This window comes from Mauremys mutica, chromosome 3 (genome assembly GCF_020497125.1).
Source record: "Mauremys mutica isolate MM-2020 ecotype Southern chromosome 3, ASM2049712v1, whole genome shotgun sequence".
Lineage (NCBI taxonomy): Eukaryota > Metazoa > Chordata > Testudines > Geoemydidae > Mauremys > Mauremys mutica.
Genome location: NC_059074.1, coordinates 142,313,115 through 142,335,464, shown reverse-complemented (window position 1 = coordinate 142,335,464; position 22,350 = coordinate 142,313,115). Strand labels below are relative to the sequence as shown.

General features: G+C 42.2%; 1 protein-coding gene across 6 annotated transcripts in view; it reads right to left on the bottom strand.

The window, feature by feature from the left end:
- SLC30A6 (solute carrier family 30 member 6) overlaps positions 1-21,924 on the bottom strand; it is a 34,009-nt gene extending 12,085 nt beyond the window's left edge. The window contains exons 1-6 of one of the 6 annotated variants that reach the window (XM_045010590.1): positions 21,624-21,924; positions 9,752-9,838; positions 8,113-8,197; positions 7,012-7,054; positions 2,546-2,611; positions 1,538-1,618 (exon numbers count right to left, since the gene is read on the bottom strand). In XM_045010590.1, the coding sequence (XP_044866525.1) occupies positions 1,538-1,618; positions 2,546-2,611; positions 7,012-7,054; positions 8,113-8,197; positions 9,752-9,838; positions 21,624-21,626 (365 nt within the window). In that variant the 5' untranslated portion in view covers positions 21,627-21,924. Of the gene's footprint in view, positions 1-764; positions 833-1,537; positions 1,619-2,545; positions 2,612-2,950; positions 3,034-4,723; positions 4,808-7,011; positions 7,055-8,112; positions 8,198-9,751; positions 9,839-21,104; positions 21,563-21,623 lie in introns of those variants that run through there. The other 5 variants (XM_045010592.1, XM_045010591.1, XM_045010594.1 and 2 more) reach the window with 5 other exon arrangements.
- Between the last annotated feature and the right edge of the window lie 426 nt (positions 21,925-22,350).

The following is a 22,350-nucleotide window of genomic DNA, read 5'->3' as shown; positions in this document are numbered from 1 at the left end:
ATAAAAAGGATGTTATAATGAGGACATAGATCAGTTATTCTCCTCAGTCAATGAGCAGTAACAAAGAATTAATCTTCAACTGTAGCAGAGAAAATCTGGGATAAGTATTAGAAAACAGTAATATACAAGTAAGGCAAGAGAGCATACTGTCTCGAATGAGGTGCAATTGCCATCACAGGAGAAACTCAAGGCTATGCTGGGCATCCGGCTATTAAGAGTAGTCTAAAAATCTAATCCTGCCAAAAAGACCATTAAAGGGTCCCTCTTCCACATCAAATGAATGAAAAGGTGACACTATTTTAAAACATGTTTGAGTAGAAAGAAACTAAACCTGAACTGGAAATACCATACCCATATAAAGAGGGGATGATTTTGTAAGGTGCTTTGCTGCCATTCTGAAGACGCTCTCAACATGTACACTTAGAAAGGCAAGCAAATTCAATGTTACATCTGGAGACCTTACATGGCTCTGACACTGCCTCTTTATCAAAGATCAATCCATGGCATGGTGCCAATGATTCACAAGATCAATGGCACTGTTAGGTCGTTAATACAGCAGTAGGCATTTAAAAGAAAAAAAAACAGTTGGTGTGCATGCACTAGAGGCAATTTACAGATGTAAAAAATCATAATTTATGGCTTCTAAAAAAAAAAAAGTTTTAAAGCTAAGCACCTGAAACTAATAAACTATTATTTCTCTCTGATGTGCTTAATTTATTAATCAAAAATAAACTGCAAAGAATAGACTAAAATAAATTTTGTACCTGGAACTAACTGTTTGTAGGCCAAGTATCAATATGGAGCAAATTTGGATGGATTGATAAAATAGGAGCTTAAAATAAAAAAAATAGACAAACCCATAAATTAAACTACAACTTCTATTATAAAAGTGCTTTAGATCATAAATATGGTGCTACTTAACAGATAAACACTTGAAAATATTGACGTTAAATAATTGCACAAAATTACCGTATGTATTTTCAGCATTGCTTCATTAATCTCAGTGATCAAACTATATGGTAAAATGTACTGACTTGCTTATTAAGTCCTTAATAGAGTACCTGGAATATGCAATTAGTAGGACCATTTAAGTTTTTCCTTTAATCACATTTACAATTTTCCTATAGTCCACGTAAACAGTACAAATCAGCAACATAAGCTAATATTGTATAACATTACCTCTTGCTGTCAAATGATTCTGTCTAAGAAATCTGGAGCTTTTCCTAATGACTATCCTTCTTGTACTATACACTTCTACCCTGATATAACGCTGTCCTCGGGAGCCAAAAAATCTTACCGTGTTATAGGTGAAAACGCGTTATACCGAACTTGCTTTGATCCACAAGAGTGCACAGCCCCGCCCCACCAGAGCACTGCTTTACCGCGTTATATTCCTATTCGTGTTATATCGGGTTGTGTTATATCGTGGTAGAGGTGTACTTTAAAAATGTATGAGCTTTACTCAAGCTGGAGTGGAGTACCTTCTCATGTTAGAATGTCAGATGTAAATCATAATGGAAACAGTACACATTCCTACCTTTCTTTTAGTATGAAAAGAGCTCCAAGTTGTGCCAGAACTGTGGAAGCAAATACTGCTAGTACTTCAAATCTCTCAAACCTGAAATTTGAGAAATAAGTTAAGAACACTGGACAATATATTAATAGGGTTTTCATTTTGGTCTGTGGGGAGCAAGCAGGAGACCTTCCATTCTAACTCTTTCCAGTGGGGCAGATGGAAATGAATCTGAAGTTTTAGGGAGGAATAATTATTTTCAAGTTCCTTTAGGCCAACAATCCATATAACATGGATAGTTAACTGATTGGAGAGCCAGAGGACATTCTCACTATAACCCTCACCATAGAATTAAGCAATTTACCTCTCTCTCCATCCCTATCCTAGGACTTTTTTCTTTAGATTCTCAATACCTGTGTCTCCTTGATTTATGAGATACTATAGATGTTTATTTGACAATCAATGTGCCTATGTACCACAACAATGGGCAAACTATATATTATTGAACAAATACAGTGCAATAAGTTAATGGGAATGGAGTCAAAAATTCTCACTGATTATGAAGACACTTTAGCAGGCATACGCACATACAGATTTTTATAAATGGGAACTTTCTAGAAACCCAGCTAATATACTTGCACGTATTTTTCATGGCACATTAAATAATTAATACTCTATTATTAGTAAGGCCCTATTTGAATTGCGGGATTATCAAAAAATTGTGGCTTGAGTTGCCACAAAAATAAAGTCCATTATTACTTTTCCACAATCTTCTACTGTCAGCAGCTGCCCAGGGGTCATAGCGGAGGGCTCCAGCTGTCAACAGCCACCCAGGGGTCAAAGCAGAAGTCTGGGGCTGAGAGCAGGGACCTGCGCTCCCGCTCTCAGCTCTGGGACAGTCAGGGCTCCCACTGTCAGCCCTGCGCACAGCAGGGCTCCTGCTGTCTAAATTGCAGTGGAAGCCTAATACTGCAGAATCCGCAAGTTCTGCAATATCACAAGTTAAGTAGGGCCTTAATTATTAGTGCTTACCCAAATGAATAGGCTGGGCTGGGCTTCTTCATCATTACCCAGTAGCTTATTAGACATGTTATCAAACTAAAATAAAAAAAGGAGGAGGCTGATATTAGGATAATCAACTATTACAAACTAAATAGTTTGTAGATTAAATAGATATTAACTTTCAGAATACACTCTTAATCTGAACGTTTCCGTAAGACTTCAATTACTCTTTGGACCCAGTCCGGCAATCTTTTGGCTAGCGAGGATTTCCTAGAATTTAGTGGAAGTTCTGTTTGCATTTGGACTGTGGACCAGACCACTGGTGTATGTTTTATGAGGAGAGCTAATGAGTTATAATGGAGTTGTAGTCAATACAATCCCTTATATCAGCGATAACCTCGTGACATAAAAGATCAAAGGGTGTACTGTACTTACAAGGGGCACCATCAACCTTTCCCAATACCCAGCATCATTCAGACTACAATAAGGTTATCAACTCCAAATGCAATATATTTTTCCACTGAAGTTCCTATAAGAAAAAGAAGCTAAAGTTTAGTCTCTTTGTGCCCTAAAAATTCTTTTGAAGATAAACTAGAGGGCAACAGAGAAACATGCAAATAGAAGTTGATAAGCAAAGGTTTTCCATTGTTCTTTTGCTGCCCTGAGGTTTCTCCTTTAATCCATTTGCTTTACTTGTATTCCTTTCTAATAAAGTTACATGCTTTTAAATAGGGTGAAGTTAAAAAAATCTTAACATTTTGTTAAATGGAAATAATTTAAAGCCTCTAGGCTGTAAGGCCAAAGATGGTGGCATAATTTCAATGGCCTGTCTTCCTCATGACTCAAGCATTGGTATTACCGATTCTCTTGAGTCTAAGACCAACCGTATGATGGACAGTAGTTACTGCTACTAATGGAAAAACAATCCGTTTCAGTTTGATTTACTGGGGCCAATCATGTCCAATGACTCTCATGGCACTCAATGGCTCATTGCTAAAAAGTCTGTAAAGGTGTTCAATATCCAAAAGTGCATGGTTTGAGAACTGGAAGTTAGATCAACAGTACACTAACTTAGAAAAGTTTAATTTTGAATGAAGAAAGTTAGTACACTCTTGTCACTCTATAAAAATAGTGAGGAGGCACAGTCTAACCTGTTCCAGAGTCCAGAAGAAGCCAATCCTTTTAAGAACATAAAAACAGCCATACTGGGTCAGAGCAAAGGTCCATCAAGCCCAGTATCCTGTCCTCTGACAGTGGCCAATGGCAGGTGCCACAAAGGGAATGAACAGACAGGTTATCATCAAGTGATCCATCCCCTGTCACCCAATCCCAGGTTCTGGCAAAGAGAGACTAGGGACACCATTCCTGCCCATCCTGTCTAATAGTCATTGATGGACCTATCTTCCATGAATCTATCTAGCTCCCTTTTGAACCCCATTATAGTACTGACCTTCACAACACCCTCTGGCAAGAAGTTCCATAGGTTGACAGTGCGTTGCGTGAAAAAATACTTTCTTGTGTTTCAAATCTGCTATTAATTTCCTTTGGTGGCCCTTTGTTCTTGTATTATGAGGAGGAGTAAATAACACTTCCTTATTTACTTTCTCTATACCACTCATGATTTTATAAACCTCTATCATATCCCCCCTTTGTCGCCTCTTTTCCAATCTGAAAACTCCCAGTCCTATTAGTCTCTCCTCATACGGAAGCTGTTCTAATCATTTTTGTTGCCCTTTTCTGAATCTTTTAGATGGCAGCACCAACAAATGTCATGCACATTTGTTCAAATGTTTTCTTCATATTAGCAAAAGGTTTGTAGTTTGTGGTTTTTTGTCTGTTCGAAAGTGGAAAAAAAATATAACTATGGTAAAAATTTCAATACTGTATGCTGTCTGATACAAAACAGTATCTACATTAATGGAAGGGCATAAGCTTGTAATTATGCTACTTCACAAAAAGCTAAATAAAAAAATTAAACCTTCTACTGCAGTCTCATAAGAAAACAGTACACAAAGCTTTCTTTTTTCTATTTACCTCAAATTACAAGAGAAGTACAACTAAATTATTCTACCAAAGTTCATAGCCTTGCTCACTTCAAAGATTCTGGGTGATTTATGTACTAATTCCAAATTCCTTAAATGAAACTGTCGCATTTCAGGGCAACTGCATCTGTATTTTTCACCACAGTGGTCCAGCAAGGGCACCTACCCTCAGAGTTCCAGCTCCCCTAGCCATCACCTCCCTTGGGTGTAGACCAGCATCTCTCTCCCTTCTGACCAGGGTATTTCCAGGCTGCACAGTTATTCAATGGGTTATTCCCAGCACAGAAAGATTGCCTAACAATACCTGCTTGCTTTCTCTTCAGAGATGTTGAGCAGATATAATTGCTAAAGTTATAAGTATCACACAGTTCTTTCTATGCAAGCCTATTTCATTCTTAAGGTAAAAAGCATTACAGAGAAAACCATTAAAGAAACATAAAGAAGGAAGTACATTAGCATTCTCCCACCCTACTAAAGAAGGTACTACATACAATTACTCCTGAGGAAATTCTGTGCCACTGCATAATGCAATATTTGTGCAGAATTAATGTTATAAGCAGAATTTAATTTTTTCCTTGCAAAATTTGGTGCTGCATAGCTGCTGGTCTCCACTAGGGGCGCCGGACCCAGAGGAGCCTAGCTCCCCAACTTGCAGTGAGCCTGCGCAAGAGGTGTGGGCGGGCTACGGTTCCCGGGTTTGCTGGCCCTGCTCAGTCACATGGTGTAGCCAGGCCTCCTTGCACAGCAGCTTCCAGAGATGGCAAGCTGTGCCCCATGGAAAAAGGCAGGAACAACAGCTAGGAGCTGCAGGGAGGGGCCGCTGCTTTCCAGGAGGGGAGACGGAGGGTCAAAGGGGGTCTGCTCGGGGAGGGAGGGGGCAGAGGGATGCATGTCACGAGCTGTTCCGGGGATGGATGAAACTTTAAATTATGCACCCACTCCCTATCAGCAGGTATGGATAGTCTCTGCCTGGTGGGACAGTAACGAAGCTGCATAGAACGTAGCCTGCAGCTGGGCTCAGGTGGAGGTGATGCAGGCATCTGGGCTGGGGGGGAGGAGCTCCATGCAGCTCCCTCCAGCATCCCCCAAATCCCCTCCTCTGACACTCCCCCAAATACTCCTTCGCCCTACACACAGACCCCTCTAGCACCCCACAAATGCCCCCTCCAGCACCCCCAAACTGTATCCCCCTCCCGGAAGTGTCCTCTATTTGGGAACTTAAAATATAGTAATCCTAAGGAGGCAGGGCAAATAAACAAGAATCTACTAAAAGTCTGGTGGTAAAGAGTTTTCCCCCCAAGATATTCCCAGCTGGCACATGTGACACACCCAGATGGAAGCACCCGACAAAACCATAACAGAGAAACAGGAACTGGGTTGTTGTAAGGGTTTCTTTAACTCTCTACTCCTCGGAGAATCTTCCAGACATACTTGCTGACAGGTATTTTGAAATAAATTACCAAAATAATTGAAACTGACATGATTATATTGGGTTATTTTGCCCAATAAAATATGCAGAATTTTAAAATATTGTGCACAGAATTTTTACATTTTTGGCACAGAACTCCCCCAGGAGTAATACAATGCCACAATAGCCCATACACAATGTACCCCAAAAGTATTAATCCTAATTCAATAAAGTTTATCTTATTTCCATAAGGTTTGTTCAGGACGATACAAGACATTGTTAGTCTCTCAAAGACATTTTCCAGCAGACTTCAACTTTTAGTAATCTTAGGTCATCACCAATAAATATATATTTTTTAAGAGTGATCAGCTTTTCTTTTAATGAACTGAATTGATATGAATTATACCTAGTGAGAAGATGAACTACAGATTTAACACCCATTCTTCAGGAATAGAGATCAGAAATCAGTAAATATGGTCAAGAGTCTACAATGCTTACACATGCTTAATTTTACAAACACTAGCAGTCTTGTTGAAGTCAATGTGTTTGTAGCATCTGGCCCTTAAAACAGAAGTAAAACTAAAAACCACTTCCCCCACCCTAAAGCTAAAACAAATTTTACAAATGATACTTGTGGAACTGGTGGTGGTAAAATTTTCTGAGTCAACCAATTAAAGGGATACTAGTTTGGCACACAGTGTGGATTTTGTTTTCAGTTTACTTTGTTATAACAATGTCAGGCAGCTGTGTACAGAAATCTAAATATAGTTGACATTTTTTAATTGTTCTTATCAGAGCTGTGATATTAGTCACTGTTTTCTTCTAAGTTTATGTACTATTTGTCACACAATCTTATATACACTTAATCTAAAACATCGTTAAACCAACTAGTCAGCTCTTGCATGTATTTATGAGAAGTCATGAATGACTCTGTAGTTGGAACATAATATTTATCCATGATATTTTTACCTTATTTCAAATTTAGTAAAAAGAACATTCTTACAAGTATTGATAATTTGTAGGATCAGATTTTTAAAAAAACGTACCTGAAAAGATTAAAGATGGTCAGGTAAGTATAGGCAGTTAAAGCTGTGAAAACAACATTTTAAACACTTAATACACTTTACATTATAAGCAATGAAGAATGCTATATGTGATTTTGCCTTAAAAAATTGTGTCCCTCAATGTCTCTCTGACACAGCTATTATCTTTTTCTATCTGCACAAATTCTCTTTGCTGAAAACATAAGTTATCTCAGAGTATGAAAATGTACGTCTTAAAATGTTTTTTGTATTTTTCTGTCTGTAATACATATGTACTAACTACTCCAATATTTCATTTAAAAACAAGTTGCTTAACACAAGACTAGTTCTGTGAAACCATGTAAAATATTGAAGTATTTAGTCATTGATGAGCATCCAATCACGAATAGTTAAGGTTGGGAATTTAAACATGGAAAAAATCAGGAAATTCTCAGTTAAGGTTTCCATCCCAACAGTAACAGTGCCTGTGTATGTATTACAATAAAGGGATGGGTGAACTGGTTTAGCTAAAATAGGAACTAGAGCAATGTTTTGATTTTTTTTCAAACTGAAATAAGATTAGAACTGCAACACACAGTGAAAATATAGGCACTGTATCTGCTTTGCAGATACGTGGGAACGTCTTGTGTATTATATGCAAAACCAGGACACACATTGTAGGGCTGGCTGGGGAATACAGGGCAGAATACTCATGGATTTAGGAGACGCCACTGCCACTACATCACAATTGGATGGGAGGGTCTCCATTGAAGTCAATCGGACTATTGACTTGAGTAAAGGTTTGAAGAACTAGTGCTAAGATTCTAACCTCTGCGTAAAGGAAACTCTGAGAGAAGGACTGGCAGAGAACGCAGCATCAGAAGCAGTTGTGGGAACAGTGAGGACCTTGAAGAATTCATTGGCCACGTGCAGTTCCTAAGCCTTGCAGAAAGGGTGTTCTCCTAAACGGATTATGCAGTAGCTTGAAAATGGATAAACTATGAGGCCAGTTGCACAGTCGTCTAATTCCATTATTCTCAGGGCCCTGCTTGTTTATTATGCTGGTATTGCAATAAATTAAAACTCAGCAACAGATAATTATTTAGATACAAGAACAGAACATACCTATACTGTTAGTAGAGCTGCACCACATAAGCAGGAAACCGGTGCATATTAAATTAATTGCACCAAACAGCAAGATCTTCCAGGACTGTTAATAAGAGTAATTACATGAGTAACCATTTGGCTTAAAAGACAAAATATGATAAAATATGCCTGGCTTGATTAAAAAAATCTGCAATACTTCATTACACATGTAGTGATTTCCCCCCAAAAAAGGTTTATTTTGAAATAATCTATGAAACATCCTCACCTTGCTTTGCAACTTTATGGGCAACCTGACAACTCACTTTCAACAGCATCATGGTACATGCATCACAGAATGTCAGCCTTAAAATACAATTCTACTCTGAAAATTAACTACGTAAAAATGCCACCTTTTTACTTGCAGATGTGTAAAGTACACACCTGTTTACTTAGTGATAAAATATATATTATAGCTTTACTCCTATTAATTGTGGAGAAACAACAGAGCTAAGAGAGAGCTGGAAGCTATTCCTTCATGTACATTGTTTAAGAAGTTCCTTTTCACCTGTGCATCTCCTTTGTAGCCAATGGGCTGCACTAGTGTCACTTGGGGCTGAAACTGAAGACAGTAGGGCTGCACAGGTGTAAATATGGACCTAATTTAGCCTGCAGAACGTTTACTCCTAGTGATGATGCATAAGAAACAATCCAGCTTGATTCTCAGATCCCAGGCTGAGTTTGCAGGTCTGGCAGTCAGTAAGAGCATTTTTACTTGTAAACTGAGTACTGCTGATATGGATAGCAGTGGGGTGGGGGAAAACCATTCTCATTGACCATTAATGGGACAGAGAGACAGGGGAGAACAGACACTAAATGTTAAGCTTTTTTAAAATAAAATAAATAAATAAAGTAGTAGGAGTCAAATCCAGCACACGTCACAGATGCAAAACTCCTTTCCCCCACTACACTGGAAATTTTGTCTGGGTAAGAAATCCAGGATTTAGCCCCTATTTTAATTAAACAATTCAAAGCAGCCTTGCAAAATTTCACTCACCAAGAGTGTTTAATTCTGTTTCATGACAAATCAAATATCACATGATTTTTCGTTATAATCATTCATCAAAGTAAACAGCGGATATACAGATTTTGTGACTACTTTTTTTTCAGGACAGAGGTCCTAATTCAGTTCTACCTTAAAGAAATGGGAGTTGGATAGAGCCTTTAACTGCCAAGTATGTTTTATCTGTTCCATAAGACTTTATGATCATCATATATTTGATTTAAAATTAAATGTGAGGCACTCAGAATCAATGGGAATGGACACCACATAAATTAGAAAGTAATTAAATTTACGATAAACTCAGTGGAAAACAATGCAGGTGCAGCTAATAGTGGAGTAAAGCAGATTACTACTATTTAGGCCATCTATAAAACAATATGTACTTCACTAATTCTTAAATTGTTCTCCTACCATTCTTCAGATATATTTTCGACCATTTTTCAAGTTCTGTGATTACTTCAACTTATATTTTAAGTTAAAATGTCTACTTAACTACTTTTGAAAGCATACCTAGGAAAGGATAAAAATATATTTATCTGGATAGTTAACAACATACTAATCATTTAGGCATAATCACAATTAAATTACATTTGTAATCCATTTTAAAAATTAACTTACCCTTCGATCAGCTGCTACCAACCTAAATTCCTGTGTTAACTTGCTAGCTATTGTTCTTTGTGATTTGCGGAATAGATGTATTGTCCCCTTTTTAAACAAAAAGAAAAAGGAAAATTAGTTTTCTTCTTGTTCGAAGCATTTTTATGTTCCCTTCTTATTTTTATTCCTAGGAACTACTGTAGCTCCTTTGTAATCAACTGAATATACACTGCTTTCTGGTAAATGTTGACCGTCTTCATATTCCTCATCAAAGAAGCAACATCATGGATAATAATGAGTTAGGTTAGGGAGATGCCACTATCATCAAAGGAGCAAGCAGCAATATCACTGAGTTCTTGTCAACCCTTCTCCAATTTTTTTCCTTATAATCTTTTCTACCCTGCTCAGCACAGTGGGCTGATTTAAGTCAAAGTAATTTATACAAGTGGTTTTAAACATGATTTAAATCAGCACCTAGGAAATCTTGGTTTAAATCACTGAGTTTATTCTTGTTTGCGTTTGTGGTTTAGTTATTTTTCTAAACCAGTAAAACATTGATATGCAACCAAATATCTTTATGCTAGCATGGAGGACACACTATATATTTAAGGAATTATACAGCTTCACATACATTTATTCAGATTCTTAATTTTTACATTTTTATTACATTAGAAAATGGTGACTAACATCTTATTTACTAGAAAATGTTTTATTCTTGATGTGTGTGTCAAGCAGCATCTGAATGGAAATTAGAATTCAAATTCATTTTAAAATATACAAAAACAGCATTTATAACACTGGTCTACAATTTTTGAGAAGTCGTCTGCTTCAGAGATAACGTGATATTTATTATGTATTTTGATGTGCTGAAGTCAAATATGACAAAACAACTGATTGGCTACTGTTTCTAAGATATTTAAGTTTTTACATTTTGTGTCTATGTATATGGTGTAGATAGAGTTTTAATCATAAATTGTAAACCTCTGTCTTTTCATGTGTTTATGGTTGCTTTACATGATAATATTTCACCTGTCCTGTTTATGTAACACTTTAAAAATCAGCAAAAGGGTTATCTAACTAAAATTTATTATGAAACAAAAGGCAAAAAACTATTATGTACATAGTTTAGTCCTATTCAGTGTCTACTCGGCGCTTCTTGGCTTGTCTCTTGTATTCATTAGATGGAGCATCTCTTGTCACTGTCCAGCAATAGTCTGCAAGCATTGATGGGCTCCATTTGCCCTGATAGCGTTTCTCCATTGTTGCAATGTCCTGGTGAAATCGCTCGCCGTGCTCGTCGCTCACTGCTCCGCAGTTCAGTGGAATAAAAATCTAGATGAGAGTGCAAAAAATGTATCTTTAGTGACATGTTGCAACCAAGGCTTTTGTATGCCTTGAGGAGGTTTTCCACCAACAACCTGTAGTTGTCTGCCTTGTTGTTTCTGAGAAAATTTATTGCCACTAACTGGAAGGCTTTCCATGCCGTCTTTTCCTTGCCATGCAGTGCATGGTCAAATGCATCATCTCGAAGAAGTTCACGAATCTGAGGACCAACAAAGACACCTTCCTTTATCTTAGCTTCACTTAACCTTGGAAATTTTCCACGGAGGTACTTGAAAGTTGCTTGTGTTTTGTCAATGGCCTTGACAAAGTTCTTCATCAGACCCAGCTTGATGTGTAAGAGTGGTAACAAAATCGTCCTTGATTCAACAAGTGGTGGATGCTGAACACTTTTCCTCCCAGGCGCCAATGACTGTCGGAGTGGCCAATCTTTCTTGATGTAGTGGGAATCTCTTGCACGACTATCCCATTCGCAGAGAAAACAGCAGTACTTTGTGTATCCAGTCTGCAGACCAAGCAAGAGAGCAACAACCTTCAAATCGCCACAAAGCTGCCACTGATGTTGGTCATAGTTTATGCACCTCAAAAGTTGTTTCATGTTGTCATAGGTTTCCTTCATATGGACTGCATGACCAACTGCGCTTTTGTGATGCAAAAGTCACTTCACCACAAACATAGCAGAAGTTATCTGCATTGTTCACACAAGTACGAGGCATCTCTGCTCACTTTGGCTAAACAGAAATGTGTCCCTTTGCAAAATCAAACACTGACAAATAAGAGAGCACGACACTGTATGATTTCTAGAGCTGATATAGGGCAATTTGTTCAGCAGTGATGTAAGCTTCGTTATGATTGCATCATCCATTACTTCTAGGAATAACATGATGCAATTCATATCATGTATGACGCAATACCAGCTTCAGATTGCATCATTCATTTTTTTGCCTAAAACGCAAGTACTGTCCAAACCCAGTCATAGATTTATTCATAGATCCAGTCAAAGATGTATTTTAGTCATTTCTGGTTTAAATTGAGATCCCTTCCTTTATAACTCACTTATCCTCCGCTATTCCCAAGTCAAGGGTCGTATATACTGACCCAATAGCATATGTTGAAAACTAGAGCTAATCAACAATTTTAAGCATCATTTTCGTTCTCAGTGACCCAGAATTAGTAAAGTTTGATTACATTTATTTCAGAAGCATTTTGCCTGAAGAGAAGTGTAATTGCTTTTAGTTAAAACTATAAGAAAAAAGTTTAAGTATGTTTTTAATTTAAAATTGATTTATTAAAACAAAGGAATTAACTGTCATTAGTAAAGTGATCAATTGTTTCTGGTCATCATGGGCCACACTTCCAAAGGTCTTTAGGTGCCTAACGATGTAGATCGGTGCCTAGTAGGATTTCCCTAAGCAGGTTAGGTGCCTAGCTTGCCTTGAAAATCTGGTCCCATGCCTTTCAGGTTATTGGAATTAGCAGATCTCATCCCTTTCCAATTAGTTATTAATTCATAGACTGGAAGAGAGAGGGAAAAAAAGCTCTCTTACTTTTTCAATTCTTAATCAATTTCTCAACTTTGAATGAACTAACCCAAATGAAGAAAATATTCTCTCAACTTGCTAGCTAAACCATCCTTCATTGTCTTAGCCCTCCACTCCAAACTTCCTGCAACTGTGAAAATTTCAACTGATAAACACAGAAAAAAAGCACTTAAAACCCATAATTTTGCAAAACTGTGAAAATTTAAAATTGATAAAAATTTATATTATCCACTGAAATTATAAATATATAAATATAAAATTCTGCCAAGCCTAAATGTAATCAATAATTTTAGGTATAGGGGTCTTCAATGGGCCATAGATATGATAGGCTGCCCAAACTGAAAATCTTTTCCATTTAGAAGAATACTGTATATACTCGATCATAAGCCAGTTTGTTTATAAGCCAACCCCCCCAAGATGGATAAGTAAAAATGGAAAATGTTTATAACCTGTTCATAAGCCGACTCTGTAATTCAGGGGTCAGCAAACTTTGGCTCCCAGGCCATCAGGATAAACCGCTGGTGGGCTGAGATGGTTTGTTTACCTTGAGCATCCGCAGGCATGGAGATAAACTTAAGTAAACAGTGTCCTGGTGCACCAGCTACTTACCCTGACAGGCTGGGACAGCAACTGGTGGGGAAATTTTTTTTTAGGGGGGGCGGGGGAGAAGCTGGGAGTCAGGGGAGTAACCTGTGACCACCCCCCACATGACCCCACCCTTAGCCAGGGACCCCCCCAACATTCTCCCCATCCCATCTTATCTGGGGAGGGCATCTCTGACCTGGCTGGAGCTGCTCCAGCAGGCTGGGCAGCTCAGCCGCAGCCTGCTCCAGCGGGCCAGACCAGGCAGCATGGCTGCAACATGTTCCAGCGGACTGGGCTGGGTGGCATGGCCACAGCATGCTCTGGCGGGCTGGGCCGGGTGGCCACAGCCTACTCTGGGGGGGAGAGGACTGAGCAGCACGACTGCAGCCTGCCAGCCCCCGAGCTGCAGCTGCTTTGGAAGCTGGGGCCCCACCTTTTCCCATCTGTCTCTGCTGCCTCTCCTTGTTCCCTCTGTTGTGGGGAGGGGCTGTGTCCCACCTCTCCCTCTCTATACTCGTTCATAAGCCTACCCCCTTCTCTGATGCTTCTCTTTTTTACAAAACAAAAAAAACCCAAAAAAACAGCTTTTAATGAGTATATACGGTATATTCTCCTCATGGAGAGCTTTCTGCCCTGTAGTCGAATGTTTTGAAGCAATAGTGAACAGTCATACCCTGGATGTTGACTGGTTGCGTGGTATCAGATGCAGAAATCTCAGGTCTAGATGAATTATTTGGTTCTATGCTATTATACGCTTGGACTGTATTTTTCTTGTTTCTATGCTATTATGTCTAGACTGTCTAGAAGTGCCTTCCAAAGCTGAGTAGACATTCTGAGATCATGTTAACCAGAACTGTCTCCGCTAATAAGGAACAATCAGGATGATCAGTGTGGCTGCATCCCACCTGATATGCCACATCACCCTGGCTATCAGAGGAATCTGTGGAAATGCATACATGAAACCCTGATCCCATGGTATGAAAAAGATATCCTGTTCTGCAAGGATCCCAGATGCATGACTCCCTGGGGCACAAGATTTAGTGTTGGTGGCAAACAAGTCTGTAATGGGATTTCCTCACTGGTGAAATACTGTTGTGATAGAATTCTTCAGAGACCATTCATGGTTGCTGATAGATTGTGTGCTAAGATAGAGAGCTACTGGAGTAATCCTGTGTTGTTGGCACTAAGTATATAACTTGATTGCCTCCTGGCATCTCCTTGCTTGTTACATAATTCATTGCAGATGTGTTGTATATGAAAATCTGCATAGTGGATGTGACATTACCCAGTCTGGACTGGTGGACAACTACGTCCCCTCAATTCTCCAAACTGGGGTGCCTTTTACACTGCTTCACTGTGAAAGCAACCACTCCTGTCTTGATTTCTCAGCCTCCAGCATGTAAATCACTCCCAACTACACAGTATGAGTGCTATAGCCAGTCACTCATGACCTACACCGCAGGGAAATACCAGCAAATTCCAGTCCCAGACTCTCCCCAAGAAACGTGCATCTTGTACACCTCTACCCTGATATTATGCTGTCCTCGGGAGCCAAAAAAAAAATCTTACTGCGTTATAGGTGAAACCGCGTTATATAGAACTTGCTTTGATCCACCGAGCGCACAGCTCCCTCCCTCTAGAGCGCTGCTTTACTGTGTTGTATCCGAATTCGTGTTATATCAGGTTGTGTTATATCAGGGTGGAGCTGTACTGTCCAGAACCCTCCTAGACAATACAAACTCATATGAAGTCTGTCATTTCATTAATAGAAAATGATTCGCACAAATCTTGTTATCCCAAACAGAGAGTTTCCCAAACACTTCAATCCAAACACACTGGTTTAGATAAAACAAAACAAATGTATTAACTACAGAAAGATAGATTTAAGTGACTACAAGTAATGAAGCATACAAGTCACAAGGAAATAAATGGTAAAACTAACTTAACAAGCTAAGTGAATACCAAGCAAAGGTCTCTCTCATCCCATGTTCCAGCAGTCTTACTGGCTGAATCTCTTTCAGTCAGGATGTCTCCCCTAATCCAATAGTGCTTCCTTTGTTCTTCAGATGACGATGATGCCAGGGGCAAAGCGCAAGGGAGAGATGATTTGCGGCTTCTGCCCTCTCGTCTTATAGCCCTTTCTTTTGCGCAAGAATCATCTCCAGCTGATGTTCAGGAGACAGCTGTGTGGCCAGGAATCTTAAGCTGCTTCTTTGTCAAAACAGAATTTTTTTTTTTTGCCCACACCCTCTCTCTTGCCAAAGAGTGGCCACTTAAGGTGGTGGTCCACGGATCTAGTTGACACCTGGCTGAGGCACTAGCTAACCTTTTGTCTCTGGGGAACTTGTTTCTGACTGCCCTCCAGAACATGTTGGGACATTTCTTCTTACTTTTATACAGTAGAATCATATCTTTACATACAATGTTGCCACACATTTTACCAGGACAATTATGATCAGCAAATCATGAGTTTTCAAATGATATCTTACACAGTATGCTTTGTACAAAATTTAATAGTTTTGTAAAAAAGGTGAACATATAAGTAGAGGGTCACGGTGGAATGCTGTAGAACAAATTGGAATGCTATGCAAACTAATCTGATCACTCAAATTCTATAACATTTATATCTGGGGGTAGTCCAGGTGTGCATTTGTGTCTCTGATGAATCAGTGTTCAGCATCTTTAGAGGAGGTGGTGTGAAGAGAGGTGCTCCCTTGTGCACATTGTTGGGGTCTGACCACCAGTGATATGACAGCATATGAGCTGAGACTACAACTTGCATACCCTCATTTGATGCCTCTTGGAGGTGATACACTGATCTTAATCAACTTTGTCATGGACGTAGGTGAAGTAGGGTTATGGACGAGCTGACATGGGACCTTGACATCTGAGGCAAGTTCTTACTGTAGTTGATGGATTCATTTTGATATTGGTGAGGGTCATCTGAAGAGCAAAATCTCTCCTCAGGATGATGTGTGTTCTCCAATTTGGATTCAATTAAGGTTCCTACTAAGTCTTGTATGAGATATGGTGAATTATGAAAAATTATGAGAGCCAGTTGCTTGAACAGGTGAAGGACATTTCTGATTAGATCTACCTTTGATCAGCCCATCATCTAGATATAGGTAGACACAAATGCCTTGTCTCAAGTGAGCTGCCACCACAGTGAAAACTCTTGGTGATGTGGAGAGACCAAATGGTAGCACCATGTACTAGTAATGATTGGGTCCTACTGTGTACCACAGATACTTTTCTGAGGACCAGATGGAATGGAATATGCAAATGCATGTCTTGGAGGTCAAGAGCCACAAACCAGCCTTGAGCAGTATGAAAAGGAAGGATGGAGGCAAATGTTACGATCCTGAATTTGACAAAATGTAAAAATTTGTACAGTTTTGTCAGGTCTAGAACAGGACAAAGAATCCCATTCATCTTCAGAAGAAATATCAGGAGTGGAAGCCTCTTCCCTTGTACTCCAGATATAACTCCTCTACAACTTCTAGGTCAGTGGTTTTCAAACTTTTTGCATTGTGACCCCTTTCACACAAGCAGTCCCTCAGTGTGACCCCCCCTTTATAAATTAAAAATGGGGAGGGGGTAATTTAATTTAATGGGGCAGCTTGAGACCCCCCAGGGGTCATGACCCCCAGTTTAAGAACTCTTTTTTGAGGTGAAGCTAATTTTTATGAGAAAGGTCCCTAAAGACAACTGGGAAGGTACTGAGGAGGAAGCAAGGACTGAAACTGGATAGGATATCCATGGGAGACAACTTGCAGCACTCATCTGTCAGTTGTTGCTCTAGTCCAAACCTGATGGAAGAAAGAAAACTGGCATCTGAAGACAAGGTTTGGGGATAGTTCATCTGATGTGTCTGTTGGCTTAATTCTTGTGTCAACCAACTGCCAAGAAGCAGATGCAGAATGAACAACAACAAAAGATGATGGGTTCCTTTGAAATAATCTTGGTTTCTTGGTAGGTGAGTACTCAGAAGACCCTTGTTAAGTGTAGCTAGATAGCTTCTGTTTAATTTGCCATTGGTATCTACAGGGCTTGCAATCTGACCCAAAGGTGCAGATGTCCAGTTCATGAAATGTGGCCCTGGAGTCCTCTGGGGACTATAACATCTCATTGGACTGTGTGTTGAATGAGTCAGTACCTGCAAAGGGCAAGTCCTCAATTGTATTCTGCATCTCCCTACTAATGCCAGAGACCTGTAAACACAATGTTCTGTGTATGATTAGGTCGATGGCCATCGACCTACCTGCCACATCTGAGGCATCCATGGCTTCATAGAGATCACTTCACCACTAGCAAATTCAAACAATAATGGCTTTTCTACAAGTAAGCCTTTCTTCCAAAGAGATTTAATTTCTTTGGGTCCTTGTATTCAGGAGGGACCTTGGATTGCAGAAATCATTAATAAACCTAGTGTTGGGGGAGTGGGGTACTATAATTCAAACCCCTTTAGAAGTACCTGATACTTTTCTGTTCCTTTAGCAATTGGAGGCAGTGTTGCTGCTGCACGCCATAGAGTTTTGGTTCTAAGACTTCCTGTAATGCATGTCTGGCATGAGCAGAAGAATGCGCTCTATCAAAAAGCTTGTGAGCTTTTTCTTCAATCATTAAGGTCTTTATCTCAAGGGTATTAAACTATATGAAAGAACAACTCTGGAAGGCTTTATAATCACCTGAAGCTGATACAGAGCCAAAGACCATCTTACTGGAAGATAATGATAGGTTTTCTGGCAGGAGATGAAGACTGTGGTTCAGGAGGCTCAAGACCTGCCTGTTCCACCTCTGCAAGCTGTTCTTGTTCCGCTCTGCCTCCAGACAGAGGCCTGGACATTGATGCAGGACAGCATGACCACCTGCGTTTTCTTGAATGGTAAGAGGAAGACAGAATCCTGGGTGCTTTAAATGGAGGTCTTGAGTATGCCCAGTATGGTCAAGGTGGAGCACTACAGGGATGAAGCTGGTTCTGGTGACTTGGCTATTGCCATGTCTGAGGCAGATGAGTCAGGGTGCTGAAGTGAGTGCACCCTGGTTTGTAGAGAGGCCTTCTCCTGATGTGCGTGAACAGAGAGGAAAAAGTTCCCTGCTGGATAGTGAAAAGAAGCCATGTCCCAGTGATGGAGAAGACAACTTGGATTCCTCCAAATGCAACACATCTTTGAGGCCATGTCAGCACTGTGAGGACAGAGGTATATACCAATGCCAAATATAGTATCATCAGTTTGAAGTGAGGTGCTAGGGTGCTAGTATGTCCTCTAACATTAGATCAACTGGTACTGTTAATGCTTCTTTTGTTAGTTCTGATGCCAGTAGCTGGTGATCACCAGCATTATCTGGCAGAGACACTGAGGTTGATTTAAACCCATTTGGTACAGAGTTTCAGGCAAATACCCCAGATTTTCTTGTCCTGATCATAAAGGAATGTGCAGCAGCCTGGCACATGGCTCTCACTGAGACGAAAAAAAGCAACAACTATGGCCTTGCATACATGGAATGAGTGTCACAGGATGGGCCTGGGTGAAGCCCAAGGGCTTTCAATCAGCCATCTTAAGTCAAGGAAGGGGTACAAAGTGCTGAGGCAAAATCTTATATTTATTTTTGCATCAATAAAACAAACGAGAGGGAATTAGATGGGAATTAACTGACTACGAGGAACAGATTCTAGTACTAGGTAGCAGGCAGACAATACTTGTTTTGTCTCCCTGCCATAGGCAGTAAACGGGTACTGAAGGTCATTTGCAGATACTTTTCCCTTTATGCTCTTAGGTGCAGGAGGCATGCACGGTGCAGATTAGCCCAACAGACACTGCAATTCAAACATTCTCATCTTCCACCCGTGATGTAAAAAAGTGTAGCTAGAGTAGGATACACACAGACACCTACTTGAAGGACTATTTCCCTTCTGCCACCAATTTCGCTCAGGAAAATTCTGGCAGGCTGCCAAAATAACTGACCTTGAACATTTTAAAGACTTTGGCCCACCTCACTGCCAAAGCAGCAGCAGTGTCACCACCATACACCAGGAATGCCTGGGAGCTATTGGAGAAGTAGCTGGAGTGGGGAAGAAGAAGAGGAGCTAGGTTCCCTCTCTTTCTCCCTCCACCCCTACTACAACACATGGCTCCAGTGGCTCACCCCCCTAATAGGGGGCTACATGGGGTAGGAAATCTTCTACAAAAAAAATAAAAAAATCCACATAATTTCTGGGCTTCCCTCGACTACTCATCCAGATCCAGCACATAACCACCATCCTCCCTCAGTTTTAATAGATTTCTTTTTCTGCAGCTGGCATAGTTAGTTCTGCAGCTCAAGTGGTGGAAGTCCGTGCTTCAGCACTGAAAGCTGAGGATTCAAGCCTAATTGATGATGCATGATGAGGGAGTTAGAGCTGTACATTAGAGAATTTATCTTTTTTCTTTAAAAAAGCCTATAAAGTCACTTACACAAAACTACATTAAAACAATGCTACTCAAATTTCAAAGTCAAGCACTGAAAAGTTAGGCAATGCCAGATTCTCTATTGCCCATACAACCCTAACTTACCTCCTTTGTCCATATGAATTATGATTATTTAATTAAAAAAACATTTTTCTTTCCTCATTCAGTGTAGGACACGGATACGAGAGGGTAGAATTCAAGCTGTATAGGAAACACTATCACAGTTGCCTAACTCTTGAGTGCTTGACATTGAATCTAAATAACACTCTTTAAAATAAGATTTGACGTTATATACTTAATAAATGCTTGGAGTGTGAAGCATAACTCTGTAGCAAGAAACAGATTCAGTGGCAAGTTGTCCACCTGCAGAATAAACAGCTTATCAGTAACAACTTAAACAACTTATAAGGCTATGTTTTAGTCACAGGTATTTTTAGTAAAAATCATGGACAGGTCACGAGCAGTGGAAAAAAAAAACTCACAGCCCATGACCCATCCATAACTTTTACTATATACACCTGACTAAAACTTGGGGGGGAGGGGGGAAGGGCACATAGCCCAGGACCCTTGATGCAGAGGGTGGGGAGTTAGGACCAGCAGGCTCCCTACCTGGCTCCACACCTCCCCCATCAGCAGCAGCAGAGTTTGGGTGTGGGAAGGAGTAGGGACATGCAATGGGGTGAGGCAGGCTCTGGGCAGCACTTATCTGGGGAGCCCCCCAGATTCAGCAACATCCCCCTTGCACAGCTGCTAGGCAGAGGCATGGCTGCCTCTGCCTGCAGGCACCACCCCCACAACTCCCACTGGCCACAGTTTCCAGCCAATGGGAGCTGTGAAGCCAGCACTCCGGGCAGAGGCAACATGCAGAGCTGCCTAGCCACATCTCCGCCTACCGAGCAGGGTGTTGCAACTTCTGGGGAGCCCACCAAGTAAGTGCCACCCAGAGTCCACCTCACCCCATCATGTGCCCCAACCTTCTCCCATACCCAAATTCTGCTGCCAGGGAGAGGAGGGGCAGGGGGGGAACGCCGTGGCCAGAGAATGTCCCAGCACCGGCCACAGCAGAAGTGACGGAATCCTTGACAAACCCGCAGTACTATTTATAAGTCCCTGACAAACCATTAACATTGGACCACAGCAGGGGCCTAGGCAGTCCCCTGCTCCCTAACCATTTCCTCCCCCACACACCTCTCTTCCCCACCAGTTACTGGAAGTGGGGTGGCAAAGGAAGGTGCATATGAAAGGAGTGTAATGCACCAGGGCTGGTTTCGCCATGCCTCAGCAGGCCACCCACTGATAGCTTCCAGTGCATGCACAGTGCCAGTGCTAGCCCATCAGGGGCTCTAAGCAGGAATATTTGTGGGAGGCCCTCCACACACACACACAACACACACTAATAATTAACAGGGGGCTCCCTTGAGCTGCTTGGCGCCCTAGGCAATCACTTAGTCTGCTTACGTTTAGCACAGGCTTCGCACGCAGAGCCCCTGGTTCATTCAGTGAGACAGGCCTGGTCTTCACCTAAAACTTAGGTCAACCTAGTTATACCGCTCAGAGCTGCGAACAGTGTCGCCCCTTCCCGGGCTGTGCCAAGTACCTACACCACAGCGGTGCCATGCAGCGCAGACCCCCTCAGGCGGCAGCAGTACAGCTGGTACCGGCCCTTTTCACGGCCCCGGCAGCACAGCCAAGGGCAGGCACCAGCGTCGCAGCCGCCGGCGGCGGGTCGGGCACTGAGGGGCTCTGAGCTTCGCGGGCCGGCGGAGCGGGGCCAGGCAGCTCTCAGCGCGCGCGCTCCAGGGCCCCAGCGGCCACGTCTCCCGGCCCAGGGGCTCATGGGAGGCCGAGGAGGTTTGAGTTCGGGGCCTGGGAGCGCCAGCCCCGCGCGGCCGGGCCCCGAGCGCGCAGGCGGCGAGACCCCAGCCCGGGGCGGCCGCAAGCCCCGTCTCCGACGTCCCCTCGCCGGGGGCAACTCACCATGTTACTCCCCCGCCCGGCACCGGAACAGGCGGCTCTTACCCTCCCTCAGGCCGGAAGAGGCGGATCCACCAATTGCCATGGTGAAAAAAGGGGCAGGAGCAATTTCACTTTTCTTGGGTGGGCGCCCGTCGGAACCGGAAGTGACGCGAGATACGTCAGGCGGGACGTAGCGTAAGCCGCCAGCCAGTCTCATCAGAGGAGAGGGTAAATGCGCATGCGTCTGTCTCGAGACCGTGATCTCCTAACGGGGCTCGAGGGCGGCGGCGTGGCCGCGCGGGGCCAGCAGCTGACGCCTACCACGCTGCTCCTCCCCCAGCCGTGCCGGAGCAGCCCGGACCAATCAGCTTCCTCGCAGAGGGGGGCGGGCGGAGCGGGTGTTATGGGCCGGCGGCCCACTTAGCGCACAGGGCGGCTGTGCCTCGGGGCCGCCCGGTTCCCCGCTGCCCGGCGCGGTGGGCGGGTCGGGGCCCCCGTTGCCCAGGTAACAGGTTGTGGGCGGCATACGTGGCCCACGCTGTGTAATCACTTGCGACTCGCTGCCTGGGCGGAGCACGGCCCCGGCCCCCGGGGGTTCTGGCGCTGGCCCGCAGCAGCCTCTGCCCCCGTCAGCGGAGAGCCGGGCGCGCCAGGAGCTGCCCTGTGAAGGGAAACACTGGTTCCGGCCGTGGGCGCGCCTGTGTCTGCTCCTGCTTGTGTGCGCAGCCCCACGCTGCTGCTGCACAGC